The 21773-nt window shown below is 40.2% G+C and overlaps 1 protein-coding gene across 1 annotated transcript in view; it reads right to left on the bottom strand.

Annotated features, from left to right (window-relative positions):
* Positions 1 to 407: 407 nt before the first annotated feature.
* Positions 408 to 21773, bottom strand: part of SIRPB2 (signal regulatory protein beta 2) — a 105595-nt gene continuing 84229 nt past the window's right edge. The window contains exon 5 of the mRNA XM_044090422.1: positions 408 to 2439. Coding sequence (XP_043946357.1) covers positions 2378 to 2439 — 62 coding nt within the window. The 3' untranslated portion in view covers positions 408 to 2377. The remainder of the gene's footprint in view (positions 2440 to 21773) is intronic.

The raw sequence follows: 21773 nt of genomic DNA, 5'->3' as shown, positions 1-21773 counted from the left end.
TTTCATACATCCATTCACTCACACAACATCGTTCTCAGTCTCTCGCGATCTCTCTCACACAGTCACTTCTGCTTTCATACATCCATTCACTCACACAACATCGTTCTCAGTCTCTCGATCTCTCGCACACAGTCACTTCTGCTTTCATACATCCATTCACTCACACAACATCATTCTCAGTCTCTCGCGATCTCTCTCTCACACAGTCACTTCGGCTTTCATACATCCATTCACTCACACAACATCGTTCTCAGTCTCTCGCGATCTCTCTCACACAGTCACTTCTGCTTTCATACATCCATTCACTCACACAACATCGTTCTCAGTCTCGCGATCTCTCTCACACAGTCACTTCTGCTTTCATACATCCATTCACTCACACAACATCGTTCTCAGTCTCTCGATCTCTCTCACACAGTCACTTCTGCTTTCATACATCCATTCACTCACACAACATCGTTCTCAGTCTCTCGCGATCTCTCTCACACAGTCACTTCTGCTTTCATACATCCATTCACTCACACAACATCGTTCTCAGTCTCTCGCGATCTCTCTCACACAGTCACTTCTGCTTTCATACATCCATTCACTCACACAACATCGTTCTCAGTCTCTCGCGATCTCTCTCACACAGTCACTTCTGCTTTCATACATCCATTCACTCACACAACATCGTTCTCAGTCTCTCGCGATCTCTCTCACACAGTCATTTCTGCTTTCATACATCCATTCACTCACACAACATCGTTCTCAGTCTCTCGCGTTCTCTCTCACACAGTCACTTCTGCTTTCATACATCCATTCACTCACACAACATCGTTCTCAGTCTCTCGCGATCTCTCTCACACAGTCACTTCTGCTTTCATACATCCATTCACTCACACAACATCGTTCTCAGTCTCTCGCAATCTCTCTCACACAGTCACTTCTGCTTTCATACATCCATTCACTCACACAACATCGTTCTCAGTCTCTCGCGATCTCTGTCACACAGTCACTTCTGCTTTCATACATCCATTCACTCACACAACATCGTTCTCAGTCTCTCGCGATCTCTCTCACACAGTCACTTCTGCTTTCATACATCCATTCACTCACACAACATCGTTCTCAGTCTCTCGCGATCTCTCTCACACAGTCACTTCTGCTTTCATACATCCATTCACTCACACAACATCGTTCTCAGTCTCTCGCGATCTCTCTCACACAGTCACTTCTGCTTTCATACATCCATTCACTCACACAACATCGTTCTCAGTCTCTCGCGATCTCTCTCACACAGTCATTTCTGCTTTCATATATGCATCTACTCACACAAGATCTCTCTCTTGCACACAAAGTCACTTCCACTTTCATACATGCATTCACTCACACACACAGACAGAAACATAAAATGCACACATACACATACATACACACACATACACTTCTTTCTGTTTGTTTTTACACTCACTAAACAGCAAAAGCGCTGCTTAGTGAGTGTAAAGTAATAACGGATGTTAACTTTTTAGCAGTCTGAGCTCCACAGTGGCTTGATATTCTGCCGTGAAGCAGCAGACTTATTTTTCAGTGAGAATTACTTGTACATTAATATCCTGCTGGAGAATGTTCATTCCCCAATCAGGATGGTGATGTACAGTTTGCCCATTCTATAATTTATCATAACTTTGGTCAAAAACAATTTATAGCTGAGAGTTCTGCTAGACGGCATTCAATAGTGAAGAAGCAGTCTTCTGTATTGCTTTAAGTTATTGGAGACAGCATCAATATTAGCTGTGCGCTATTTATGCAATTAGTTTAAAAGTTGAAAGCATCAGTTTTTAAGTGGTAAACACTTCCCCATCTATTGTATAGATGTCACTCTGTAGTAGTAGAGTGGTATACTACTTATATGTAGTCACTGAGGCAGGAAAATGCAGGGATCATATAGGTTCATATGTCAGAATAATAATGCAACTGCTACTTTTAGGAAAAATAGATCTTGGCGCCTGACTGCTTTATTTTATTCAGTTGTTAAGGCAATGAAACCTGTTTGAAAAAATAAGACAAAAAACTGCAAGGAAACAAATAAACAAGTAACATATTTTGCTGTTAACTGTTCACTTTCACATGCACATCTCATTTTTCTGTTTTCTCTGTTAAAAACAAATATGAAACCATCCATGTATTTACTATTGAATTTCTTCTGTTCTTCTTAGGCATACCAATATGTTATCACTTGAAGTGCTTGACTCTACATTTGTATAAATCAAGTCAAAGTAACATAAAACATTTATATGATAAAGGTGAGATAGTACATTCCAGCAGAGTTTCATCAAATTCTTTATTGTACTGTTTCCTGATGCAGAAGGTCAGTGGTTTTTATCCTTCCTTTTTTTCACAGGGTTTCCTCCTCTGTTCGACAAGTGACTATGGCAGCACTCACTTTGTGTTTATTCTCTAGAATAATGAAGTAATTTGTATAATTATAGGCAAAATGAAATAGAAGTTCATAAGATGAAGCACACAATATCATTTATGTACACACATACATATACATGCAATCAGTTTATAAGTTGAAAGCATCAGTTTGTAAGTGGTAAAGGCTTCCCCATCTGTTGTTGTATACCTCTTTGGACTATATGAAGATAGATATGATTGAGCAGTTGGTCTATGTGTCTCAGGCTGGTATGTCCCTTGCCTTAAGCAGCATTTTACCTTCACCTAGGATGATGCCTCAATACAAACAGAAATGATTGAGTTCAATAACTGGCTTAGTTTCTGGTGTCATTCCAAGGGGATACAGTATTTGTCATCCTAGGATGACATGACTGACAGACCTTGATGCTTTACCAGAGCTGGTGTTCATCTGTCACCCCAGGATTTTGGATAATGGCCAAGGCTCTTGCCACCCCATAGTGTCTTTTTTAGGCAGTGTTTCGAGGACATTTCCGATGTAAGAACTCCATCTAAAAGAAACCTCAAGGTTTTGCTGCTTAATGCTAGGAGTCTTAACATGACACTGCATTCACTGGAAGCAGAGAATGCAGTGAATGCATTCACTGGAAGCAGTCCTTACCTTGGAAGACAGAGACATTTGTGCAGTCACAGAGACCTGGTTCAAAGCTGTGGAGACCACCCCAGCCATATCAGGCTAACTCTTTCGACACGTTCAGACTACAAACTGAAGGTGTGAACATTAAAGGAGGAAGTGTATCATTATTCATTAAAGATAAATACACCTCCAGATTGGTTAGACAGTATGATTCCCTGGAGATACTTCAGGTGCAATTAACTGTTGGAAGGACACCTATTTAAGTCATTGCCTGCTACAGGACCTCCTCTATGAATCAGGAAACCCACACTGCCTATTTGGATCTACTTGAGTCTATTAAGATACATCCAAACACCATGGTTTTGTTGACTTTAACTACCCCATCCATTGACGGGGTAAATTACACGTGTGCAAACTCACTTGCCCAAAGGTTTCTTACTTCATTAACTCCAATGCCCTGAACCAGCTGGTTGACACCCCCACAAGGGACGCCAACATTCTGGAGCTGGTACTTACTTGTATGGAGGACTGCTATAGCACCCTCACTGTGAGGTCTTCTCTGGTGAGATCTGACCACAAATCAGTCTCATTCAAAGTAACTATCACACTTGCCCACTCTGAGCACCAACAAAATTTAAAAACTTCTCCAAAGCAGATTATAACCTCTTATGGGATGGTATAAATAGCTTCACTGCACCTCCCCCCTGAGAAGGAACTGGCAACTATGCTGAGTTCTACACAAATGCTTTATACAAACACCTGAACAACTGCACTGACTCAGCCATACCTGATAGGACCAAAACAAAGTTCTCTAGGAAGAGCAAACCTGTCTGGTGGACAACTGCCATTAACAGGCTTTACAATAAGTGGAAGAAATTGCTGTCTAAGAGTAACAGTGAGTGAGTCCTATATTGGAAACACTCTCTTCTTAGCTTAAACTAGCAAATAAGACTTCTTGTGAAGCCCTGCAAAGCTAACTACAAATCCAAATGAGCTTTCTCATCTAAGGACAACCATAAGGCATTTTTTAGTTACATCCATAACCTAAAAAGAATGTCCCAGATTTCTGCTAAACTGGTAGTTAATGATACCACATATACTGAACCTGTGGACATTGCTAACCTGTTAGCCAACAGGTTCTGTGAAAACCTCACTTCTCTGTCCCCATCACACATAACCCAAGACTTCCCTACCACCTGTCCTCTACCTTGCATCTCTGAAATGCAGGTCATTAATGCCCTATTTAAGGTCAAAAACACAGCATCCATGGGACCTGATAACATCACAGGCTGCATACTACATGGACTCAAACAAGAATTAGCAATGCCATTGGGTACTCTTTTCAATCATAGGCCTTTGTCCCAGCTGAATGGAAAAAGGCCTCTGTTATCCCCATGCACAAAGGTGGTGCTTTCATTGACCCTGGGAACTATAGACCTATTAGCCTGACTAGCCTTATCTGCAAGGCCATGGAGAGAGTCATCATGGATCTTATCAACAAAGATATTGGTAATCTCCAAACACTTAACACTACTCAGTTTGGATTTGTCAAAGGGAGATCATGCCTATTAAACCTGGTGGACTTCTTTGAGACAGTCACCAAGGCCCTTGATGAGGGGAAATCTGTGCATACAGCCTACCTAGACATAGCCAAGGCTTTTGACATTATCCCCCACTCAGGCATAATTGACAAACTCACCCAGATAGGTATCAACTCATGTATCATTAAATGGGTCACTAACTGGGTGACTGATAGAACCTATATAGTCAAAATAGGGGAATTCACCTTCAACAGCAGACTTGTAACCAGTGATGTTCCACAGGGATCAGTCCTGGGATCTCTACTGTTTGGAATCCATTTCTCTGAAGTGCAAGCTAAAACTAAATGTCTGTGGCTGACAAAGTTTTCTGATGACTGCAAACTGGAGCAGTCATAGAATCTCGCAAATGAAGCCAACATCCTACAAAAGGGCCTTACACTAACAAATGACTGGTGCCAAAGTCATGGCCTTAAACTCAATGCAAAAAAATATGTATTATCCACTACCAAACATTAGCTGACCGGAGTTCCGCTGTGGTGACCCCTAACCGGGATAAGAAGAAAGACACAACAACAGCATCCATTTCAGTAAGAGCAATGTTCCTGAAAACTACCACATCAATAATAACACCCTAAGTATGCAGTCAGTGGTGAGAGACCTGGGCACACAGGTTGACAGCAACCTTTCCTTTGATCACTATGTCTCCACAATGGTAAGAAGGGCATCGTGTATTGCTCATCTCATAAGTAGGGGCATTGCCTCTAGAAAAAGGGAGTTATAACCTCCCTGTACTCTTCCCCATCAGGCTAATAAATGAGTACAGTGCTCCTTTTGGTATGTCCCTTTCCAAGCATGTGCAGCAATTGAAGAGACCACAATGGTTCCTCACAAGAAAAATTCAAGGTCTCCAGCATCTGTCCTATGGGGATCATCTGAAATCACTAATATATAAGGCAATCTTTTACCCTGCTTTATTGGAAATGCTGCATATCTGCAAGTCAAATAGTATATGGGTTACTTACTCTAATGCACTTAACCTGGTATGTGACATTAATAGAACCTACTGGAGGGATAGATTTGTCTCCCAAAGGTTACCACACCTTTGGAACAGAATGTCACTTCATGAGCCCCTCTGTATGATTGGATGGGTAACCATAAATTCACCCCAGGGGTTCCACCTATGTCCCTCTTGGACAGGGGTGATAATTGTTGATTGTGGAAATAAGGGTAAAACTTGGCTAGGCTTGTAAGAGCCCTAGGGTCATTAGCCTAGTAACCTCCTATGATCCTATGATACTATACATATACAACAACATATGCATATTGTTGTAGAGGAAAGTGTAGGTATCCTTACCTGAGCATTGGATGGAAAGTGTTAGTTGCTAAATACCTGAATTTATAAGTGAACAGACTCAAAAAGACTTGACCTCAGCGTAAGTGACTTACTTTGGTGTAAGGTCCATGTAAAAAGCAATCTTACACCAGAGTAAGCCACTTGTGAGAGCAAGACTTTTAGAACCAGGTGCCAGCTGTATGTTGTGCTTGTTCAGTGTATGGGGGCACATTTGTAATGTGTGTTATTGTCAATTGTCATTTTTTTGTGTCAAGTAAAGAAGGCCACTAGAGTACTGTCCAATACAAAATGTCCATTTCTGTCTAAAGACATGCAGAAAAAACAATTAATGAGTATTTTCAGAGACAGGGAAACCATTGCAAAATGTTATTTACATAATGATTTTAGTCTCTCTCTCTCTCTCTCTATATATATATATATATATATATATATATATATATATATATATATATATATATAAACACACACACACACACACACACACACACACACACACACACACACACACACACACACACACACGTGCGCACGCATGGAATCCAGCTGTACAAATGATGTGAACTCTCAGTGATGACATAGCTGAATCCTTTTCATTTATTGGCACACTCCCCTTCTAGCTTGCGTGTACTGACAGAGCATTCAGTCTACCATGCACTTAAACACAAGAAAACAAAACATGCAAAGTCTTTCATTTTTAAAGCATCCTTTCATATGATTACCCTTAGTATATTCTCATCTGGCATATCAATAGTTTTCAATTGTTGCTTAAATGGAACTATTGATGAAATTACAGGGACAAACGTATTTCATTGCTGCACTCTAGTGTATATACATTTACTCTCCCTAAACCAGTCACAAAATTATTTATAGACATGTGACACATATGTCTATTCCATAAAATTATCTTGCAAGAAATTAAATATTTCTATTGTTACATTCATTTATCCTCATTCCCTCCTAAGTATTGACCATGAATTTAATATATGCTGTCTCATGACAACCTGCCATTATACTTATGTGTACCACATATAAATTAGCATTGTATAGATAACACATCACTGAAAAGTCATGAAGCCTTCTGTTCAGCATATGTGGCTGATTAAGTATTTTACAGGCCACATGTATGCAAATTCCATTCTTCTTCTTCTGGCTTTCCTGGTTAGGGGTCGCCACAGTGGATCACCTGTCTGCTCATGATTGGCAGAGGAGTTTTACAGTGTTGAGTTGCCAGCCCAGTGCCCAACCTTCCACAGAAGGCACACACATGCACACACTCATGCCTAGGGCCAATTTAGAGTGTCCAATCCACCTACAGCATGTCTTTGGAATGTGTGAGGAAACCGGAACACCCAGAGGAAACCCACTCGACCACAGGGAGGACATGCAGACTCCACACAGAAGGCACCCCAGCCGAGGATCGAACCGGAGAACCTCTTGCTGTGAGGTGGTAACGCTAACCGCTGCACCACTGCAGCCGCCATATATGCAAATTCCATTATAGAATAAAAAACAGAAAAACTAGTAGTCTTAAAACTTGGTTGATGAGCTCAGTCACAAAAACTTCCATAAGTCATGAAACCCAGGTAGTGTTCCAAAGCAGCAAGCTTTTATTCATCACAAACAAATGATCCTCAGTAACAAAAAAAAATTAGAAAGATTCCTGTGCTTGTTCATTTTTTTTTAATTTTTTCTTCAAATTCCATTATAGAGTGATAATTTCCATGCTAGCAAGCCTCCTTGTTTCAACATCCACTCCATAAATTTACTTTTAACATTCAAATAATTAATTTTCAAAATGTAAAATAATAATAAAAAACCTTATATATCCAGAAGCCTGTGACAGTTTCACTTTTGCTAAACTTGTAAACATGATTAATGACTAATTTACCTAGTAAAAGCCTGGTGATTGCACGGCATAGTACTTTCTGACACAAATTCCTCATAATAAGGTAGGTCTTGTCAAGCATCCTTTTTTCTGTGGTGGTACGTGTTTTGTCTTGTCAAGCATTCCTCAGCTTTCTTACTTATAATATACGTGTTCATCCTTCAGTTTTTATGGCCATGAAACGTAACGATTCATACTTTGAAATCCACCTCCTAAATTTTATTTCCAGCACTCCTGTCCAAACTCCATAATCAATTCTCTGTTATCCATAACTAGGCAGCTGTTTCTTAATAGGGATCACAACACTTAAGCTTATCTTCTTATATGTCATATTGCTGTGTTTAGTCCCCCTGTTTACCCTTGGTGAATTTTCCTTATCTAGTCTGGATTCAGAGTATTCATCAAAGCCCATAACACCTACCATAAATACTAACCAATGCCAATAGTGACTCAAGTTAATTTCAGCTCTCCTACACTGTGCTCTGTTTTGGCTTTCCGCAGTTGGCCAACATGGGGAAATTTTCCTTTTTCCCCACTGTAGTGCAATCTTGGAGTAGGTATATTTAGTTGGGGTGTGGGGGGGTGTACCCCCCATTTTGCTGGGTTGGAGATAGTCCTATGTGTTTCTTCGAGAAATGCTGGTCGACGGGATACTTACCATAAAAAAAGTTTTCTCACTATGGTTGTTTGTTAAAATCAGATTTCAGTCATTTCAGCTGTTACATGTTACATACACACTATCTCGCCTCTCTTTGTGAAACATTAAGAGCAGACTAGAACATTCACTCACATATTAAAGATGAGTTCTATATTTTGATCATTTACCAATTAATGTTTCTTTGAACTGCGACTGGAGACGCAAACAATACATTCTTTAGTGATATTGCAGGAATCTTACTGTTTTTTTTTTTTAAATCACTCATTGTTCTGTTATTAAATGGTTTTACCCGCAGATGTGAAATTCTGACATTGCCCCAGCATTACTTACTTTCAACTGTACGAGCAAGATTTCCCCATGGTATTCATTATGCAGGATAAGACCCCAAGAAGTAGACCCAATTAATTCAAATATACAGTGACATTTGTCAAGATGTCTGCTGACAATGGGGGCTTAGTCAGTTCTGAAATTTCAGACTTGTTATGTTATCCTTACCTTAACATTTACTATCAAAGAGGTCTTCTTGATACTGTATGGTAACCATACACATTTTCTTTTGCCAAAGGATAGAATAATAACGGCACTACACCAAAATTAACTCGCAAGACCGATACGTAATTCAGCACCACACCACTGCAGACTCTCTAGCTGTAAGCTACACAATATCATAAAATCCACTATACTACAGATTAAATGTTCTGCCTTTCGCACCAATCACAAATAAGTTAATAGCACAATGAAGGGCATAGCTAGAACATGCTATGATAACAATACTTTCTAGTACCGATAACCAAGGTACTTCACATATGGTAAAGCTATAGGACAGTTGTCTGAAGCCGCGAATAAGCACCAGGACAGCTGGAAACTTAAAAAAAAAGAAAGAAAGAAAAAAAAAGGAAATACCTCAGTGGGCATATATTTTGGATCAGCTGAAATATCTCATCACAAGAAGATTCATTTTTCATGCTTTCTTGTTGCACTCACAGCCTTCTTCAAGAGAGGATCATGGGAGTAAACGCAATTCACTTAATACTACCAAACCATAACCCCAGCAGTTTAGTAGATACATAAAACATTATAGGATTTTAGTGTTTAAATGGAAATGGCTGAGTCAGCATTGCTTGAATAATATCCAAAAGGCTCGATGAAGCCTTATTTATATTCAGTATCAAAAGGCTGTTTTGAAAGTCTGACCACTGCTTTATGTGCACAGCCATTCGTCCACCATTATATTTCAAATACATCGCAGATCTCTTTGACACTTGTACAAGATCAACAATTACGACTTCAAACTCAAAACTAACAGAACTTGTTGCTGCCTCAAATGCATCCACCAACAGTCTCATCCCAGTTGGGTAGAAAATCTTTAGAAGTACTGGATGCATTAACTTAAATTTTAAATTAATTAAATGACATTTATATTCTACTTGTTAAAATTATACTTGTCGTTTAGTCATCTGAGTGGAAAAGTCATTATGAATCACAATTTCCCCCTCCACTTTTGCAAACTTTGCTTGTTAAAGTTGTGACACTTCCTGCTCTACTGCGTAACAACAGCCGAACTGTACCAAAATATTTTAAGGTTTCCCAGCTGCATATTCTGGAACCGATAAAGGGTCCTCATGAATTCCTTACAGTCATTTACAATTTGCTAGAAAAATAGAAAAGTCCACCATCCTGTCCATCATATACTGTCAAAACCTTGTTTTGTTTTTCTTTTACTGGCATTCCTTTTCAAACATAAATTCTTTGTCTTTGCCTGATATTTCTTGCTCACCCTGTTTGAGTGTAACTAGAGATAATTTTTCCAGTAAATCATTGAAATGACCCTTTATCACCTTATATTTGTGCTGCAGAGACAATATGGAATCTGTTTTGGTGTAAAGCAATATATTGACATCTACATCACCCGTGCCCATCTTAGCTGTGAATTTTTAACTGTATGCATTATACATTGTAATGTGTAATGAGAGTAGGGAACAGGTGGAGGAGACCCTGGAGAGATAGAGATATACTCTAGAAAGTAGAGGAATGAAGGTCATTAGGACTAAGACAGAATATATGTGTGTGAATGTGAGGGAGGATAGAGGAATGGTGAGGATGCAAGGAGTAGAGGTGGCAAAGGTGGATGAGTTTAAATACTTGGGATCAATAGTTCAGAGTAATGGTGAGTGTGGACGAGAGGTGAAGAAGAGAGTACAGGCAGGATGGAGTGGGAGGAGAAGAGTGTCAGGAGTGATTTGTGACAGACGGGTACCAGTAAGAGTGAAAAGGTCTACAAGAGGGTAGTGAGACCAGCTATGTTATATGGGTTGGAGATAGTGGCACTGAAAAAAAGACAGGAGTTTGAGCTGGATGTGGCTGAGTTAAAGATGTCAAGATTTGCACTGGGTGTGACGATGGTGGACAGGATTAGGAATAAGTATATTAGAGGGTCAGCCCAGGTTGGCAGGTTTGGAGACAAAGCCAGATTGGCATGATTACATTGGTTTGGACGTGCTGAGGAGGGATGCTGAGTATATTGGGAAAAAGATGCTAAGGATGAAGCTACCAGGTAACAGGAAAAGAGGAAGGCCTAAGATAAGGTTTATGGATGTGGTGAGAGAGGACATACAGGTGGTTGGTGTGACAGAGCAAGATGCAGAGAACAGGAAGAAATGGAAACAGATGATCCGCTGTGGCGACCCCTAACGGGAATAGCCGAAAGAAGATGATGATGATGCAATGTATCTTTTAATGTCTAGTAAGAATTATCTCTAAACCAACCTCCACAGCTGTGGTAAATGCTGTGGCATCCAGTCTGTCTTTGGAACTTATGGCTTCCATGTTTTCATTGACTGTCTGGTTCAAAGATGACTAATCAATTTATTATACATTTTTAGAGTTTATTGTGCCCGTACCGTGGAAACAAAAATGTAAATAAGATTTTAATCACTTAAGCGAACTAAAAAAAATTTGCTATAAATATTGTGAAATAGATGAAGAGGATGACTTTCTTTCTGAAGTTGTGCAAGGTCCCTTGATTAAAAAATAATTTTGAACTCATGGTTTGTTCCTCACCATAAACCCTTTTTATGTGGGGTAGAGGCCTGTCAAATAGCGTTTCATAGATCGTGGTGCATCTGTTTATAAAAGGTTTAAGAAGTGACTTCTTTGTTAAAAGACTATGACAAATGTACATTGCCACCAGGTGGATGAAAGTCACCAGTGGTGCTACATAGAAACATCCAACAAGAATTAGAGCAAATAGTCAGGTAGGGCTCTTGACAAAAAATGCACTGCTAGATAAATGTGACCTGTACACTATTTCTAGTACACTGCCTGTCATCACTATAAGTCATAGCTACGAGTTGTACATTCTGCAAACCACCTGAGTCACAGAATAACAAACGCTGATACAGCAAAAAGTAGATTTGCGTATGCAAAGCCCTAGATCATAGTACTCTTTTTTCAGTTAGGCATGATACTCTTAGTCAGTATGTATATATATATATATATATATATATATATATATATATATATATATATATATATATACATCTTCTTTCAGCTGTTCCCGTTAGGGGTCGCCACAGCAGATCATCTGTTGCCATTTCTTCCTGTCTTCTGCATCATGCTCTTTCACACCAACTGCCTGCATGTCCTCTCTTACCACATCCATAAACCTTATCTTAGGCCTTCCTCTTTTCCTCTTACCTGGCAGCTCCATCCTAAACATCCTTTTCCCAATATACCCAGCATCCCTCCTCAGCACATGTCCAAACCAACGCAATCTCGCCTCTCTTGCTTTGTCTCCAAACTGTCCAACCTGAGCTGACCGTCTAATATACTGATTCCTAATCCTGTCCACCCTCGTCACACCCAGTGCAAACCTTAACATCTTTAACTGCCACTTCCAGCTCTGACTCCTGCCTTTTTTTCAATGCCACTATCTCCAACCCATATAACATAGCGGATCTCACTACCCTCTTGTAGACCTTTTCTTCACCTCTCTTCCACACTCACCATTACTCTGAACAGTTGATCCCAAGTACTTAAACTCATCCACCTTTACCAACTCTACTCCCTGCATCCTCACCATTCCTCTACCCTCCCTCTGATTTACACACATATATTCATTTTTAGCCCTGCTGACCTTCATACCTCTCCTCTCTAAAGCATATCTCCACCTCTCCAGGGCCTCCTCAACCTGGTCCCTACTCTCACTACATATCACAATGTCATCTGCAAACATCACAGTCCACAGGGCCTCCTGTCTGATCTCATCTGTCAACCTCTCCATCACCACTGCAAATAAGAAAGGGCTCAGAGCTGATCCTTGATGTAATCCCACCTCCACCTTAAACGTATCTGTCACTCCCACCGCAGTCCTCACCAGTGTCACACTACCCTCGTACATATCCTGTACCACTCTTACATACTTCTCTGCCACTCCCGACTTCCTCATACAATACCACAACTCCTCTCTAGGCACCCTGTCAAGTGCTTTCTCTAAGTCCACAAAGACACAATGCAACTCCTTATGACCTTCTCTGTATTTCTCCAACAACACTCTCAGAGCAAATATTGCATCTGTAATGCTCTTTCCTGGCATGAAACCATACTGCTGATCACTAATCATCACCTCCTTTCTTAACCTAGCTTCCACTACTCTTTCCCATAACTTCAAGTTGTGATTGATCAGTTTTATCCCTCTGTAGTTACTGCAGCTCTGCACATCACCCTTATTCTTAAAGATAGGTACCAAAACACTTTTTCTCCACTCCTCAGGCATCCTCTGACTTTCCAAAATTTCATTAAACAATCTGGTTAAAAAGTCCACTGCCATTTCTCCTAAGCATCTCCATGCTTCCACTGGTATGTCATCTGGGCCAACAGCCTTTCCATTTTTCATCCTCTTCATAGCTGTCCTTACTTCCTCCTTGCTAATCTGTTTCACTTCCTGATTCACTATCCCCGCATCATCCAACCTTCTCTCTCTCTCGTTCTCTTCATTCATCAGCCCTTCAAAGTACTCCTTCCATCTACTCAACACACTCTCCTCACTTGTGAGTATGTTTCCCTCACTATCCTTTATCACCCTTACCTGCTGCACATCATTCCCAGCTCTGTCCCTCTGTCTAGCCAATTGGTACAGGTCCCTTTCTCCCTCTTTAGTGTCTAGTCTCTCATACAGCTCTCCATATGCCTTATCCTTAGCCTTCACCACCTCTCTCTTTGCCATGCGCCTCATCTCCTTATACTTATGTCTACTTTCTTCATCTCTTTGACAATCCCACTTTTTCTTCGCCAGCCTCTTCCTCTGTATACTCTCCTGTACTTCCTCATTCCACCACGAGGTCTCCTTGTACTCCGTCCTCTGTCCAGATGTCACACCAAGCACCTTTCTAGCAGTCTCCCTTACTAGCTCTGCTGTAGTTACCCAGCTATTCAGTAACTCTTCACTGCCTCCCAGTGCCTGTCTTAACTCTTCCCTGAACTCCACCTCACAACTACCCTTTTTTAACTTCCACCATTTAATCCTTGGCACTGCTTTCACACTCCTCCTCCTCTTCCTGATCACCAACGTCATCCTACAGATCACCATTCTATGCTGCTTAACTACACTTTCCCCTGTCACCACTATACAGTCTCCAATCTCCTTCAGACTGGCCCTCTTACATAGGATATAATCCACTTGTGTGCATCTTCCTCCACTCTTGTACATCACCCTATGATCCTCCCTCTTCTTAAAACACGTATTCACCACAGCCATGCCCATCCTTTTTGCAAAATCCACAATCATCTGACCTTCTGCATTCCTCTCCTTAACACCATACCTACCCATCAATTCCTCATCCCCACTGTTTACTTCACTGACATGCCCATTGAAGTCCACTCCAATCACTAGTCTCTCACCCTTGGGTACACTCACCACCACTTCATCCAACTCACTCCAAAATTTTTCTTTCTCATCCATCGCACACCCAACTTGTGGAGCATATGCACTAACAACATTCATCATTACACCATCAATTTCAAGCTTCATAAACATCACTCTATCAGACACTCTCTTCACCTCCAAAACACTCTTGGCATACTGTTCCTTTAGGATAACCCCAACCCCATTTCTCCTGTCATCCACACCATGATAGAACAATTTGAACCTGCCTCCTATACACTTGGCGTTACTTTCCGTCCATCTGGTCTCTTGCATGCACAATATATCAACCTTCCTTCTCTCCATCATATCAGCTAGCTCTCTCCCTATACCAGTCATACTGCCAACATTCAAAGTTCCTACCCTCACTACTACACTCCTAACTTTCCTCCTCTCTTCCTGCCTTCGGGCATGCCGTCCCCCTCCTCTTCTCCTTCGGCCAACAGTAGCCCAATTTCTGCCAGCACCCTGTTGACTAACAGTACTGGTGGCGGTCGTTGTTAACCCGGGCCTCGACCGATCCAGTATGGAAATATGAAATGTTCTCCACATAAGTCATTTGGCAGAGGTTTTATGCCGGATGTCCTTCCTGATGCACCCCTCCCCATCTATCCGGGCTTGGGACCGGCACAAAGAAATGCACTGGCTTGTGCATCCCCAGTGGCTGGGTTAGTCAGTATATATATATATATATATATATATATATATATATATATATATATATGTGGTGTGTGTGTGTGTGTGTGTGTGTGTGTGTGTGTGTGTGTGTGTGTGTGTGTGTGTGTGTGTGTGTGTGTGTGTGTGTGTGTATGTGTGTGTATGTATGTATAATGAGGGTGGGGGTGCAGCTTACTACAAAGAGGGATGTAAAAAATAACATTAAAAGAAAATTATTTTTAACATTCAGTGTTACTTAATTTCACAGTTTCTTCTTTAATTCCAATAAGAAGCATAATTCACAGATGCGGATTGTTGTAACTACATGCCATGTGCAAAGGAATGAAAATGTCTTTGAATTAAATACAATGACTGAATCTTTGAGTGACTTGACAGAACACCACAGTGCAACAGGAGCAGCCATGTCTGACATTGTCAATTGTCAGTCTCCTGTGCTGTTGTTCCATATAGCAATTTATAGATTTTCCATTCAGTGCATGTAACAGAAGGGTTAGGGTTATTATCATGGTATTGTAAGCAGAATATTTAATGTTGTCAGATGTCCTGTTAGTGAAACCTCAGCTGTGTCACTCTGTGGAGCTGGTTGCCATATTATTATGGAACCAGGTTTGTATGCACCACAGGGAACTCTGTTGCTGGCATGTTTTTTCCTACTTTGGAATGGAAGTTTGTTTTATTATTTATAACTTATGTACCTGTGTTCTTGCTGCATTTTGTATACTGCGCAAAATTTTAGCAGGGGAGTAGAATGAATGCACTCAGATGAACTATACCAACTGAAGGAATGCAGTTCAGGCCCATAAATTATTCTGCTGGAATCAGCCTGTAAAAAGTTGCTTCTGAAGAGAGGATTATTTATACGTGTGTTTTACGCACAGACCACTGTAGCTACAAAAAGGGATACAACCACATCTAGAGTTTTACCCTATCGTGTAACAATCATTATAAGTCACACTGAGCTTTGAAGCATAAGTCTTCTGGGCAACTACCTAATGCATGAGGTGTAATGCTAATGATGATTTCCTTACATCTTCTTAAGCTAACTTTGTGAGCTAGGAACTCCACGATTGCTAATATGGTTTCTAAGTGCTCTCCAGGAATGACATGCTTTTGTTTTGGCCGAATTGTCCTTTCTACTATGGCACTGATATAGCTATATATATATATATATATATATATATATATATATATACATATATATACACATGGGTGCACAGCGTTATCTATATCAATATCTATATCTATATCTATATATCATAGGATCATAGGAAGTTACTAGGCTAATGGCCCTAGGGCCCTTATAAGCCTAGTCAAGCTCTACCCTTATTTCCATGATAAGCACCAATTGCCCCTGTCCAAGAGAGACACAGGTGGAACCCAACCCCCCCAGGTGAATTTACAGTTACCCATCCAATCGTCCAGATTGTGTTTGAAGAGGGCCAATGAGATGTTCTTTTTGATATGAAGTGGTAGTCTGTTCCAAAGGTGTGGTAACCTCTGGGAGACAAATCTGTCCTTCAAGCAGGTTCTATAAATGTCACTTACTAGTTTAAGGTTTTTAGAGTGAGTAACCTGTCTACCATTTGACCTATGGATGTGCAGCATTTTTGTGAAAGGGTCAGAGATAGCCTTGCATGCAAGGCAGAAATCGCCTCTAAGTAGTCTGTATGAAACAGAATAAAGTGACAGTGATTTCAGATTTTCCACATAGGACAGATGCTGAATACCTTGAATTTTCCTTGGGAGGAACCTTTGTGGTGTCTCCAATGCCTGCAGGTATTTGGAAAGTATTATACCAAAAGAGGCATTGTACTCAATTACTGGCCTGATGATAGGAGAGTACAGGGAGGTTACAGCATCTTTTTTTTCTAGAGGAAATGCCCTTACTTATGAGATGAGCACTACAAAATGCCCTTCTTATCACTGTACAGACATGGTGGTTAAAGGTAAGGTTGCTGTTAACCTTTGTGCCCAGGTCTCTCACCACTCAGTGCGTACTTACGATGTTGCTATTGATGTGGTAGTTAGCAGGAACATCACTCTTACCGAAAGAGATGATAATACATTTTTTTTGCATTGAGTTTAAGGCCATGACTTTGGCACCAATCCTTTGTTTGTGTAAGACCCTCTTGTAGGATGTTGACATGATTTGGAGATTCTGTGACCTCTCCCAGTTTGCAGTCATCAGCAAACTTTGTCAGCCACAGACCTTAGTTTTTGCTTGTACTTCAGAGAAATAGATTCCAAACAGTAGAGATCCCAGGCAGGGGCGGCTCATGCTATCGGACTGCAGCCCTCCTACCTAGAAATAAATAACGTGAAACATAAGCTTTAAAAATTTTTTTTTTTTTAACAAGTAGCAGAACTGCCATGCATGCGCAGACACACTCAGACTGCCCCGCAATCTGTGCAAACTCTGACTGCCTGAGTCAGCAGTCCAGATGCAGAGAAGGTATTTTCTGCCCCGCAGATGCCCAAGAATCTGTGCAGTAGACAACCACACAGAACTCCGGACTGCTTGATCCACAGACAGGTGAGCAGGGATTCAAGTGCAGGACCAATGAGGAGTGAGGTAAGTTGAGTTCTAAGCTCTTGCAGGGAAGCATTAAGTCAAGCATGGGTTTGCTGCTTCAAGACAATGGAGTTAGACCTGGTTTACTGCTTCCAGACCCATTTACAGGTAATGGAGTGTGTGTGTGTGTGTGTGTGTGTGTGTGTGTGTGTGTGTGTGTGTGTGTGTGTGTGTGTGTGTGTGTGTGTGTGAAATGCCCTTGTTAACACATAGTGGTGGGTAGAAACACTCAGGCTTGAACCCTGTACCTTGGATGCAGGTGGCAAGGACCTGAATTCCCTACCCACCACTATTTGTAAACAATTGCAGATTGTTGCCTCATATTTGTTCTGTTCCTCATAAAATCTGTGGTTTCTGTATCTTCATATTTCCTTACAAAGGTTTGTAGTGCAGTGGTGCACTGGTAGCATTGTTGCCTGACAGCTACAGCTTCTCTGGTTTGATTCTTGGCTGGGGTGCCTTCTGTGTGGAGTCTGCATGTCCTCCCATCCCTTACACAGATGTATCTGGAGTGTTTCTCCCTGCTCTGCTGAAAATTGGCTTTGTTTTGTTCCAAGTCAGACTAGTTTCCTGGTTAACAAATATTTAAAAATAACAGGCATTTGAATTTTAGACTTCATATTCTTCAGAAAGTACATGGTAAAACAACACCTTTTATGCTAGCAATTGTCTAAGTTTATAACATGGATGGTTGAAATTTGCCCATATTTTTGGGACTGTATTTCCTCATTATTGGCCTTGTCCAGGTATTTTGTGCTAAGGTTGAGAGCTATGGTGAGAACTGAATTCACTAAATAGTAGTCATTTAAGTTTGTCTTCCTCTGTTTCAGCTGATTTGGCATAGTGGTATGTTTTTCTGACTGTTTTGAACAGGGTCCCCTGGGTTCAAGACATGGCAGTGCAATGTATGGTGGTAACACAGCATTTTATTCTAACAACTTTCCAACATTATACAAGCAATGTTTAAAATGTGTTCCTGGTTTTTGGCCTTTTGTCCCCCCTCCAATACATTTTGGCATTTTCCAGATTTCTTGTGCTGCAAAGTTCAGAGATACAGCTGAGTGTCGAGTAGATTTTACAAAGAGCTGAGAGCTGCAGGGGAACAAAAGTTTGGTGCTGTTTATGCTAAGTCTGCTTGCATTGTTAATAGCACAACAGGTAGTGTACATGCTTTTGATGCAGAAGGCTGTGGGTTCTACTCCCACAGTAGGTAGATGCATTGCTGATACTGTACTGTGTTGTAAAGGGGGTGGATGCTGCGGTCCTTTTTGGCAAAGCTACCTAGTAACTATGAACCTGTTATCAGTTTGCTATCCATTTCCTATTGCGGTATTACTAGCTTATCATTTTTTTAATGCATGCAACATAGGCAATTTATTCTTCAAGGGCAACAAGCACTTTATTTGTAGATGAAACAATGACATATAATGTTGTTTCCTAGCAGCAACCTCTTTATTAGTTACAGATTTCTTTAATGTGGATTTTACTACTTCAGAGATTATGCATATTTACTGATACTGGTGGACTATAGAAGTTTGAGTAGACGTTTTATGATGGAAATGTTCTGAATTGGGCAGTTTTGTCATTGGTGCATGCATTTTGTTTCATTGTTTACTGGAAAAATGTTCAAAACAATAAATTTAAAATGCCCTCTAACAACTGTACTGTATTGTACAAGGAATATAATGTAATACAGTCAGGAAGGTGTATCAAAGAGCATGTGTATATTTCATGTTCAAGGGGCCTATGATTTTGAAAACAGCCCAGAGTTAATCTTTATCTGCCACTGGCAAAATGTATTTTCTTTGAATGTGGGCTTCAATGCTGTTTCAATACATGCGAGGTTCAAGGGCAGAGAAGTTTTAATGCTAAGTCTATTTTCATTGTGAGAATGCATTGCTTTGTTTAGCAGATGTCTATTAGTGTTTGTGCTGTAAAATGCAAAATAGAACTTTCAAATGAAATCTAAATCATTGCAGAAGTAAAGCAGTATGCACATTACAGTGTTTATGGCAAATGGGGCAAAATAACAAAGGAATGGGACATTGGAATGGCTGCAGGGGGGAGGCTCCATTTGACCATGATTTTGTGAGGGGGGGAAGGGTATCAAACTCAGACAGCCCCGGTTGAACTTTACCTCTCAGTTGTCCATATTTTTGCAGAATAAATAGATATTTGCTTCTTATTTTTGGTTTGTTCCTCATAAAATTTGTGGTTTTCTAGCAAATCATTTAGGAATGAAGTCACTAAATGACAGACATTGAGTTTCAGACATCATAACCTTCAGAAAAATGCATGCTAATGCAAGACCTGTTATTCTATCAACTGTTTTAAGTTTATACAAGAGCAATTTTTAGTAGTGTTTGCATGTTCCCCCAATATATTTGGCCTTGTCCAGATTTCCTACATTAAGAGGTTGAGAGGTACGTGCAAATCGCTTTGTAGAATTAGGAATATCCAAACCACTCAATTGTCCCCAATTTTGGCTCAAAATGTTGCTCTTCATTAATAATCCCTCCTCAAAATGGCAATTTTGGAAGAAAACGTGAAGGGTTTACAATTATATATAACTGTAATGATCAGAGTTACAGATTACTTTTATTTCAGAAATGCATGCAGATGCTCTCATTTTGTTAGCTGCTCAAGTTAACAGTGTTAATATTAAAAAGGTGTCCCTTTTTTGACAGGTTCCCAGCTGTATTGTGTGGCAACTTTATATTTTTGCATCACATTTTTGGTCTGTTTTTCATAAAATTGTGGTTTTCTGGCAAATTGGTGGCAAGTCATTAAAGATTGAAGTTAGAAAATAATGGCAGACATCTGAGTTTCAGATTTCATACCCTTCAGAAAATTCGTACTAATGCAAGACCTACTACTGTTCTATTATCAAAGTTAATAAGAACAATATTTAAAAATTGTCCTTATTTTTGGGCCTGTGTCCAACTTCTAGTTCTATGTATGGCTTTGTCCAGATTTCTTGCTCTGAAGTTGAGAGGTATGAGTGTCAGTGCCATGACTGTCAGCCAGAGACATTTCAAACTGTGACCTACTTGTTGCACCCCACTCCCCATTGTAGTGGCTCTGGATGTGTCCAAGGAAGGCAAGGAGCAGTTATGAAGTGTAAGTGTGCAGAGTATTCCCCCATCCAAGGTAGACCATAAGTACGACTGTGGTTTTTCACCTTTCCTTCATTTTTCAGAATGTCCTGGTTTTCTGTCAGATTTTTATACTGTTGATTTATGCTTCTTATTATTCAGGAAATGCATGCTGTCACAGTGCTCTGTTGCTCTGTTTAAGTAGTAATGATTTAATGAGCATCAGGTAAGCTTGTCGGAGATTGTAAGATGCAAGTAAGCTTTAATAAGCATACTGTTAATGAATTACCAGTACTGAAAGCCTTTTCGTTGTTGCCATGCAGAGAATATTTACATAACTAGATAATGTATAAGCTTTGAGTATTGAAATGCATATGACAGTATTTGTAATAAAAGGACAGGATTACAGTATTTTCAGAAGCTCATTACATTTATTGGAGACTTGCAGTCATCTTTGCAGGCTTACCCGTAAACTAAACAGAATGCCAATCTATCATGTGTGGTCAATAACTTGTGCAGGAATCCTTTAAGCAATTTATCTTGAGCTTGTTTCTTGTTTGCTGTTCATTTTTTACTTTGATCATGTCTTCCCCATGAAACAAGTAGATAGTTGTGTCAGGCAGCAGGTCTTTTTTGGATAAGAAACATTTTTACAAGTGGGGGTATCACAGAGATTGCTACTTTCAGCATGTTACTTGGTAATTTTATAAAGCTGAATATAAATTATAATTAGAACTGCATATATGAATCCATGAATCAGGACACCCACTCTGCCTATTTAGATCTACTTGAGTCTATCAAGATACATTCAAACAACATGGTTTTGGACAACTTTAATTACGCATCCATTGACTGGGTAAATTATTCATGCTCAAACTCACTTGCCCAAAGGTTCCTCGACTTTGTTAACTCCAATGTCCTGGAGCAGCTGGTTTTCACCCACAACATCCTGGATCTGGTACTTACCAATATGGGGGACCACTGTAAGGTCTTCCCTAATGTGATCTGGCCACAAATCAGTCTCATTTGAAGTAAC

The sequence above is a fragment of the Protopterus annectens genome, chromosome 12.part0, assembly GCF_019279795.1.
Source record: "Protopterus annectens isolate FY-2018-M chromosome 12.part0, PAN1.0, whole genome shotgun sequence".
Lineage (NCBI taxonomy): Eukaryota > Metazoa > Chordata > Ceratodontiformes > Protopteridae > Protopterus > Protopterus annectens.
This window is presented reverse-complemented; position numbering and strand designations above follow the sequence as displayed.